The sequence below is a fragment of the Phocoena phocoena genome, chromosome 15 (assembly GCF_963924675.1).
Source record: "Phocoena phocoena chromosome 15, mPhoPho1.1, whole genome shotgun sequence".
In the NCBI taxonomy this organism is placed as follows: Eukaryota; Metazoa; Chordata; class Mammalia; order Artiodactyla; family Phocoenidae; genus Phocoena; species Phocoena phocoena.
In genome coordinates, this window is record NC_089233.1 from 36,816,557 (window position 1) to 36,826,065 (window position 9,509).

Sequence of the window (9,509 nt, forward strand, 5' to 3'; positions counted from 1 at the left end):
CCACTCCCCAGAGATGAGCCTCGGCTCTACCCCATTCCTCCTCCTCGCCACCCCCATCCCATCACTATGCTCTCTGCTGCTGGGCCTTTCCCCAGCCGACTGGGATGCTGTCCTGCTCCTTGCCTGACAATCACCTACTCTAGAAAGCCTTCTTCAGCCTCTCCACTCCCATCCTTCCACTGGCTCGTCTCTATTCAGTGCCTATCAGGTACCAGGCTCTGTGAGGTACACTGGTGAACAAACTTCCCAAGGCTGCCATCCTGGATGTCCTCAGATTTGCACCCACCCCTCACCTGAGAACCAGATGGTGGGTGGAAAGAGGGGATCAGATGCCAAACACCAAGCTGACGCTTGTCCCTGGACCTCACTCCCCCACCCCCAGCATGTTTGGTGTCCTGCTGTTCTTGGTAAGTTCTTCCTGGAAAGTCCTCAAGGTGTATCTCTGTGTGTGTGTGTGTGTGTGTGTGTGTGTGTGTGTGTGTGTGTGTGGTGGGGGGCGGGACTAAGGAAAAGGCATTCCCAGCAGGGAGAACAGCATGAGCAAAGGCTAGGGGGTGCCTAGCCAGTGCCTGTGCTGGGCAGGGAGATAGAGGGGCCATCAGGTTTTAAAGCTGAAATTTGGAGCCCTGAGTGGTGGCTGCTGAGGCTCTGGGTGGGTGCTGCAGGTGGAGTGGGTGGCTCTAAGGAGAACCAGACTGTCTGGAATAAATCCCGTTTTAAGCTAGACCAGAAGAAGAACTTCCTGTGACCCTGCATGTGCTGGCATGTACCCCAGACAGCGCTGTGCCAACACCCCACAGACAGGGCTCCTGGCTGAGTCATGCCCTGACAAGCAGATGCAGGCATGGCATCTGGGAACTGGGCTGAGGGCCTGGTCAGTGGTCTTCACCCCACTGGCTCGGCAGAGCCCTCTTCTGGCCAAGGCTACCTCTGGGTGGGTCATGGAGGCCCCTGCCCTGGGGAAGTGCTCCAGGTTGCCCTTAGATCCAGATACCATTAGGCTCAGGAACAGCCCATTAACCAGCAGAAGCCAGGGCAGTAGTCTCTGGGCATTGGCTGGAGGAAGGCTGGCCTCTTCGGGGAGCCCATGCCCACCTGCACCAACCCTGAGGCCAGGAAGTCTGGGGTAGAGGCAAAGGCAGGACATGGGTTCCATTCTGTCTCTACCTGGGGCTGTGCTCACCTTCTCCCAGCCAGCTCTCCTCTGCCTTCTTTGTGCTGGGCTGGGGGTTCAGTGAGCCTGGGGGTGCGTAAAACTCCCTCAGAGTGTCCAGCGCCCAGCAGGTCTCATTACTGGGAGTGGCCCCTGAGTCTCCCTGCCCCTCAGAGGAAGCTCCTAGGACAGGACCCCGGCTCCTCCTTCTAGCTTCCCCAGCACAGGTCTCCCGAATCCTTCACATCTCCAATAGGAGCCGCTTTGCCAGTGCCAGAGATGGGTCACTGACATCCCAGGGCAACACCAGGTGGACTAGGCTGCACAGACAGACCGTGTGACATGGTAAAAAGGGTCAGAAGACTGAGGTCTGAATTTCACTGGGCCCTTGGGAAAGACGCCTGTCCTCCCTGAGCCTGTCTCCCAGACTTTAAAATGGTAATCAACTTGGCTAGTCCTCTCCAACCGCCCGTGAACCTGACGCATGGCAATGGCAAGCCAACGATCAGCAAGATGCGCCCCATTCCCGCCGCAGACTTTCCTCCACCTTCCCGGAACCCCTCTGCTCACTAGGGCCAGGTGCACGCGACTTCTTGGCCTGCTTGTTCCTCTCGCGCACCTGCCGCGTTGCCCTCGTCCGGGAGGGGCAGCGATCGGCCCTCTAAGAGCGGGTCCTTTGGCCAGCAGCTCAGTCCTGTCACCGTCCTGCGTCCCAATCTGCCGCCGCCGCATCCCGAGCGGGCTGGGGCCTGGGGTCTCCGAGCGGGCGCGTCCGGCTAGTCACTGAGGCTCGGAGTCGCGCCGCGGCGCCCGTAGGTGCCCGCGAGTCCCGGGTGGAGCAGTGGTTCAAGCGGGGCGGGGCCTCTGGGCTGGGCGGGGCATCCCGCCCTAGCACTGGTCCCTCCCGGCTCCCAGAAGACTGGGCAGTGGGGCGCAGAGCAGAAGCCGGGCGCAAGCGGACTGAGCGCGGCGCGGGCGGGGATGTGCGCCCTCCTGCAGTCCCCGCTCCCAGGCCTGGGAGCGGTGTGGCCCCATGGCAGGTAGCGGCGGCCTGGGCGGCGGGGCAGGAGGCAGCCAGGGAGCCGGGGGCGGGCCTGGGGCCACGCTTCGGGCGCCCCGTGCGCCTCTGCTGTTCGCCGCTCTGGTGCTCGGAGCCTACTGCCTTTGCGCCCTCCCCGGACGCTGCCCGCCGGCCGGCCGCATCCCCGCGCCAGCCCCCGCGCCAGCCGAGCCGCCCCGCGCAGCCCGCAGCCCCGGAACGTCCGGCCTGCCGGTGGCCAGTGGCTCGGGCCGCCGGCGCTTCCCGCAGGCGCTTATCGTGGGCGTGAAGAAGGGCGGCACGCGCGCCCTGCTGGAGTTTCTGCGGCTGCACCCCGACGTCCGCGCGCTCGGCTCGGAGCCCCACTTCTTCGACAGGTGCTACGAGCGCGGCCTCGCCTGGTACCGGTGAGCGCTCGTCCCGTCCGCCCCATCGGCTTCCTGGCGGGTGCCTTCCGGGAAACCGCGTGGTGTGCCCCAGGGGTCTCACTGGGGACCCCGCGGGGCGAGGACTCCAGGCGTCTTCAGGGGCTGAGACCAGCCTGCGTGGGGGCTGAGGCTTGGCGGGGAGGACGCGGCCCTCCTGCAGCATGTTTTATGGAAAAGAGGGTCGGTCACTGGCCATGGACTCCCAGAAACTTTGAAAACTCCAGGGAAAGCCCTGGTTCGGGGCTAGAGTGCGATTCCAGCGAGAAGTAGTTTGGAGCCTGTGGGGTTTGAGGTGCTTTAGAAATGCTTCATACTCAGTTGGCCCTCTCCCCTGCATCACTGAGGGGAACATGTCTGAACTCTGGTCAGTTACCTTAAGAAAGGGTCTCCGGGTTCCCTGCAGCCTCCTAGAAAGTATCTGTCAACCCATTCCCCACCCGTAAGACCCCTGATCCTGGAGAGAGGAATCCTTCTCCATAGTCCTGGGTGTCTGGAGAAAGTCTGGTCTTTAGAAAGGAGGAGGGTGCCTTTGAGTCAATGCCCAGGGATGGGAATTGGGATCCCAGCCTCATGTCATGAGGCTCTGTAGCTGCCCAGACTCCCACCCAGTATGGCCTTGGGGGGTGTGGTGGAATGTGGGGGAGCACCCAGCCGCAGCTGAAGTAACCTGTCCTGGTGGCTGGTCAAACACCAGCCCCTCCCTGCCGAGGTTAGCACCGAAGGTTGAGTGTGAGGCCCAGCCCTCTGCCTCTGTCAGTCGGGCACAAGCCTGCCTCAGCGCTCTATCCCTTCCTTCGGGGAAATGAGGGCTTACAGATGGAGGGTGAGTCACCCCACTCCCCACAGCACCAGCCTCATCCCCAAGCTTGGGCCAAGCCCCTAAGGGCCAGAGAAGACCCTGCCTAAGGTCACCTGGTAAATTAGTGGGGAGTGGCGGGTGGCAGGACTGAGACTTTTTACCTACAGGTTTACCAGTTTTTCTGTACCCAGATTCCACCCTGCCCCCACCCTTGTTATCTTTGCTTTTTTGCATCAGAATTATGGGTTTGGAGGGTTCCCAATGAGAACAGGGGGTTCTGGCTCATGAACTCTGAAGGGTTGCTGCTGTCAGAGGTCTAGGGAAGTTGTGTGGTGACGGGGGAGGTGAGTCCATCCCTGGACCCGACTGTCTGAATCCCTGCATTCTCAACACTCAGGGAGAAACCATTACCCCATTCTGACAGTGCTTCAGCATCTGAAAGCATCCCTAATTCCTCACTTCTGTGCAGAGAAAAAGAGGAGGGGGAAGGAGGAGGATGGAGAAGGGGAAGGACACATTGTTAACCATAGTGCAAATTTCAGAGCTCACTACTGACCCCATAAGCTGGGCTAATGAGGGGCTGCAGGAGAGTCTAGAATTGGGTTTAGACCTAAAAAGGCTCCCAAAGAGCCAGGGATCCTGAGAGCCTATCCAGGCCCTCCCTGGACACATGCTTCAGCTCTGGGGGACTGGTCTGGGGAGCCTGAGGGGCCTGATAGGAAGCCAGCTGGACCCAGATTCGGGGTCAGATCCTCAGCACAGGGGAGGGGCTCTTGGGACATTGGTGTCCCTGAGGCCGGAGATGGGAGTGGGATGATTCAGCAGCCTGTTTAAGTCTGGTAGAGGAGACTTTCTCCTTCCTCAGCCCAGCCACCACACTGCGGGGAGGGGTGCTGCAGAGGAGGCAGAGGGTCAGGTCCGTGGCTTCCGCCCCTTTAATCTGGAGCTGTCCCTCGGGGCTGGCTAGTGCTGACCCTTCACTGGCTGGTGCAGGGCTGAGCTTCTGGAGTGCGTGTGTCCACGTGCCTTCCAAGGGACGAGGCTGTGCGCTGATGTGTGTGCACGTGGGCATGGTGTTGCTCACAGGCACCTGTGCCTCTGAACCTGACTGTCCTTCCAACCAGCCGTGAGTGTGCAGTGAACCTCTGAAAATGCCCACCCCTGCCTGTTTCCCCAGCTGCAAAGAGGATGCCCAGCCCCTGGGCAGGGAGGGTCTGGTGGCCTTGTCTGCTCTCAGGACCCTGGGCCCAGCCTCCAGAGCCTGTTTTTGGTGGGGGTGTGGGGTGGTGAGTAGAGGAGCAGTGGCCAGTGCCCCCAGTTGACTTTCTGGGACACCTGTTCCCACTGAGCTGTGACCAGGCAGTGACTCTGGCCCTTCCCTTGGCCGTGGCAGGGGTGCTGCGCTGCTCAAAGTTGACCTTGGCCAAACCAGTCCCCCTCCCTGGGCCTCAGCTCATCCCTCAGGCTCTTGAGGATCCTCCTTCTTGGGGACCGTGACCCCCAAGTGTCCCCAAGCTCACACAGCATTTGTTCATCTAGTCACTGACTCATTGAGCACCTTCTGTTTGGCAGGTGCTGGGGTCACACAGACAAACACCCCCAAGTCTCAGTTCAGAAGGGGGCGCCCTGTCTGGGGGCAGGTGGGGGCTGTACTTTGACCTTAGTATTTTGGAAAAGCACAGAGACCAGGAGGGATACAGGTAGGGCCACCCCCTTGGCTCCTGGTACCGTGTTGTTCCAGACAGGAACCATAGCTGGTTTCTGCTGAGTCCCAGGCCCCGCTGGATGAGGCCCAGGCGAGGTGCAGGATAGAGGGGTGGGGGTGGGGCTGAGACAGAGGAGGGAGAGTTGCCTGGGGCTGGGTGGAAGCCGCAGGGAAATGCAGACCAGATGAGCAGGGAGGGAGTGTCCACAGAGCAACTTGTCAGATGTTTGCCGTGTGGGGGTCAGAGTCAAGTTCCTCTCATTCTCTCCCCAGTCTCTCCCACCCCCAAGAAGCCCCCATCCCCCACTCCTCTGTGCCTGGCTGGCTGGGGACAGGCTTCTGAGGCCTGGGGAGGTTGAGTAATTGATCCCAAAGATCTCAGATCTCAAAGCTGGTTTGTGGCAAGAGTGGGCCTGGAAAGTCAAGCCTCCCCCATCCCCGTTCCCATCCCCCTTCCACGGTGGGGCTGGGGGCACCTCCCTGACTTCCTCTCCTCTGACTTCCTTGGAGAGAAAACAGCAGTGGGTGCTAAGGTCCCTCTAATTTTTGTCCGCTTCCTTGCAGCCCCTCCCCCCAGGCAGGCCGGAAGGGGTGGGGATACTCAGAACCAGGTGAGCCCAGCCTGGAGAAAGAAAGAGGGTGCTCCTGGGGTCACTGGGCACCTGGGGGAGGAAAGGGATGGGAAGGGGGTGTCAGAGGTCGGTGAGGAGGGTCCCAGAGCAGTCAGGACTGGTTCCCTCCCTCAGGAGGGTGATGAAGGGAGGGCGGTGACTTCTGATGACGTCTGTCGGCACTGGCTTATGTCTGTGGGTCTCAGCATCGAGGTCCAGTGCGGGGAGATCCGCCTTCTTTTGTCCTCCCTCTTGTGGGAAGGGGGGTTCCCTGAGCTGGCTACCCCAGGCTGCAGTCCTGAACCTCAGCCCTTGGCCTTGTTCCCACCCAAGTTCTCTTTGAACTTATTCACAGGGAGGGCTGGGTGCAATTCCCACCTGGATTCCTGGGAGCAGAAGCCAAGCCAACACCGCCTCCCAGCAGCTGCAGCCGGCATCCATCCCAACACTTCCTGCTCCATCTCTGAGCCTCAAGTGGGGCAGTGAGTGGGGTGGAAGGAGTCCCAGATCACTCCTGGGACATGGGGGGAGCAGAATTGTCTCCCATGACTTCTGTAGACCAGCTCTGCCCAGGGCCTTAGTTTGAGGGGAGGGGCAGCTCCCACAGCCGGCAGACCCTGCAGCCCACCCCACTCCACCGAGCCAAGAGGGTGGTGTCAGGGGAGCCGGCGGCATGCCTGGGACTCATGTGTGCACGTTCTCCAGTCCCGACATCAGCACCCTCCAAGCTGAGCACGCCAACTCGTGTGCCTGTACACCTGGGTGTCCACCTGGCCTGAGCAGGAAGAGGAGACCGTCTCTCAGAAAGCTCGTGTCTGGGGGTCACTAGGCTGGATGAGACCTGAATTTTGTCCTGTGTGTCACCCTCCTGGCTGGGGCCAGTCCTGAGGGCTGTCAGTGGGATTGGGGGCAGCTCCTTCAGAGATGGGGGACAGAGACACCCCCCACCCCGTCCCTAGCACAGAGCCTGATAGCCTCTGCCTCTGTTGACCTAGTTCCCAGCCCTCCCTCGGAGCTGTTTGCTCAGCTGGCCCTGCTGCTGCACCCTGCCCCTCCCCACCCTGTTCTACCTGGCTGGCAGGGTGGCCTCAGGATGCTACCCAGGGTCCCTGGACTGCCTGGGTGGGGTGCTAGGATGGGCTTCCCCAGGTTTGGGGTTGTCAGGGGTCTGTCACCAGCTGACTCCCCCGGAACCTTGGGATGGTTCCAAGGTTCCTCCACCCCCCAACCCCCACCCCTGGTCAGAATGAGAGGATTGCTCGGAAATGCTGCAGCTGCAGCCTTGCACCATGGGTTCCAAGCTGGGTCTGGGCAACCCAGGCGGCTGGGGTCTTGAGACAGATCCTCAGGCTGCTTCAATGACCTCTCCAGTGTCCTGGGCTGCACTGTGGCTTTCAGCATTCTGCGGGGCCCAGGTTGGGGAGAATTAGCAGGGCTGCCACCAAAGGCGGGAGACGCCATGCAGGGGAGGGAGTGATAGGAGGGGCAGCTGCCCATTTTTGGGGACGCTTGTCAGTAACTAATGGCCTAATTCAAGGGACACCATCAGCCACTTAATGAAAGTGTGACTGGGGTAGTTACAGTGCAGGGGCCTGTGGGGGTGGGGATGGTGGGTGGAGCCTTGTGGGCGGCAAGTCTGGGGAGTGCTGGGTCTGGGGTGAGAGGCACAGCAGTGTCAAGGTTGGGGTGCAGTCAAGCTCTGGGAGGGGTGTGGATAGCCTTGGAGGATGGGCCCCTACTGTGAGCCTGTGCTGAGGCTGGGCGCCCTCACGGCCCACACCCCAGGCTGCCCACCCAGACACTTAGGATGGGTGGGCCTGGTGGGGAAGGGGAGATGGGGAGGCTCGCCTGCCTTGTAGGTATGGGGCTTCCCTGGAGGAAGGGGAGTTTAGTCTCGGGCTTCTGGGGGCCGGTCTAGCATGGGAGGACTGGAGGAGGGCCAGCACCTGCTCATGCCTCCCTCTCCAACCACCTTCCCACAGGAGCCTGATGCCCCGCACCCTGGATGGGCAGATCACCATGGAGAAGACCCCCAGCTATTTCGTGACCCGGGAGGCCCCACGCCGCATCCACGGCATGTCCCCGGCCACGAAGCTGATCGTGGTCGTGCGGAACCCCGTGACCCGGGCCATCTCTGACTATGCGCAGATGCTCTCCAAGACACCGGGCCTGCCCAGCTTTGGCACCCTGGCCTTCCGCCGAGGCCTGGGCCCCGTGGACACGGCCTGGAGTGCCGTGCGCATCGGCCTGTACGCCCAGCACCTGGACAACTGGCTGCGTTACTTCCCGCTGTCCCGCTTCCTCTTTGTTAGCGGCGAGCGCCTGGTCAGCGACCCAGCTGGGGAGCTGGGCCACGTGCAGGACTTCTTGGGTCTCAAGCGGGTGGTCACAGACAAGCACTTCTACTTCAACGCAACCAAGGGCTTCCCCTGCCTCAAGAAGGCCCAGGGCAGCGGCCGTCCCCGCTGCCTGGGCAAGTCCAAGGGCCGGCCCCACCCACGTGTGCCTGAGGCCATGGTCCAGCGCCTGCGGGCCTTCTACCGGCCCTTTAACCGCAAGTTCTACCAAATGACCGGCCAGGACTTCGGCTGGGACTAATGGGGCTGGGGAACCCACACCCTGCCTGGGGACGCTCAGTGACCTTAATTTATGCCTGTCACCCAGCCGGAGTGGGCCCTGTACACAGGGCTGGGCAGAGAGAAATATTTACAAAATAAAGTTTGGATCTGTGTTCTTCTACGTGCCCTTGAGGGTTGCAGGGTGGGGTTGGAGATTCCACCTCCTGCGGGGATGATAATCCTGCCAGCTAACATTACTGGGCACTGTTCATGCTGGGAGTGGTTAAAAACCCGATCCTTGTCTATCCCTCGAGGTGGGCAGTGAACTTGGCCACCTGTCACAAGTGAGCAACTTAGGCTCAGAGAGGTTTGGGGCCTGCTCGGTGACATACAGCTCAGCCCTGGTGACTCTGGAGACCACCCTCAGGCTCTCTTCTCAGCCCTGGGATGCCAAGCTGGGTTGTCCCATATTCCAAATGGGGAAACTGAGGGCCCAGGTTGCTTGAGTGGTGGGGCAGGATTAAAGCTGGGTCTGTCTGGTTCTTTAGGCTGCACCCATGACCTCAGCTAATTCTGTGTCCCTGTGCCCACTGAGCACTCCCTCCTGGAAACCTGGTGGAATCTCTGGACAGCGGGTATGAGGTGACTCCCGTGTGCAGGGTGTTTCTTTTTTTTAAAAAAATTAATTAATTAGTTAATTATTTGGCTGAGTTGGGTCTTCGTTGTTGCGTGCGGGCTTTCTCAAATTGCGTCAAGCGGGGGCTACTCTTCGTTGCGGTGCGTGGCTTCTCTTGTTGTGGAGCACAGGCTCTAGGCACGCGGGGTAAGTAGTTGTGGCTCATGGGCTCTACAGCACAGGCTCAGTAGTTGTGGCGCACGGGCTTAGTTGCTCCGCAGCATGTGGGATCTTCCTGGCCCAGGGATCGAACCTGTGTCCCCTGCATTGGCAGGTGGATTCTTAACCACTGCCCCACTAGGGAAGTCCCAGCATGTTTCTTCTAACAGCCTCCAAGGAGCTCCCTGCACAACCATGCGTCACCTACCCAGGCACTGCCCACCACAGGCCTCACCCACCAGACTGCAGGGCACGCCCACTCCCCCAGGCCCTCCATGCCCCACTTTTGTGGTGTTTATTCAGCTTCCTCCCCTGGGGATGGGCAAGAATGAACACCCAGCTGCAGCCCAGCTGCCAGCTCAACTCTTAACCAAGTTAGGC

At 60.8% G+C, this 9,509-nt stretch overlaps 1 protein-coding gene across 1 annotated transcript; it reads left to right on the forward strand.

The window, feature by feature from the left end:
- The first annotated feature begins 2,186 nt into the window (after positions 1-2,186).
- On the forward strand, positions 2,187-8,333 carry HS3ST6 (heparan sulfate-glucosamine 3-sulfotransferase 6). Its single transcript, XM_065893119.1, has 2 exons — positions 2,187-2,599; positions 7,718-8,333. The coding sequence occupies exons 1-2, from the start codon at positions 2,187-2,189 to the stop codon at positions 8,331-8,333; spliced, it is 1,029 nt and encodes a 342-aa protein (XP_065749191.1).
- Positions 8,334-9,509: the final 1,176 nt, after the last annotated feature.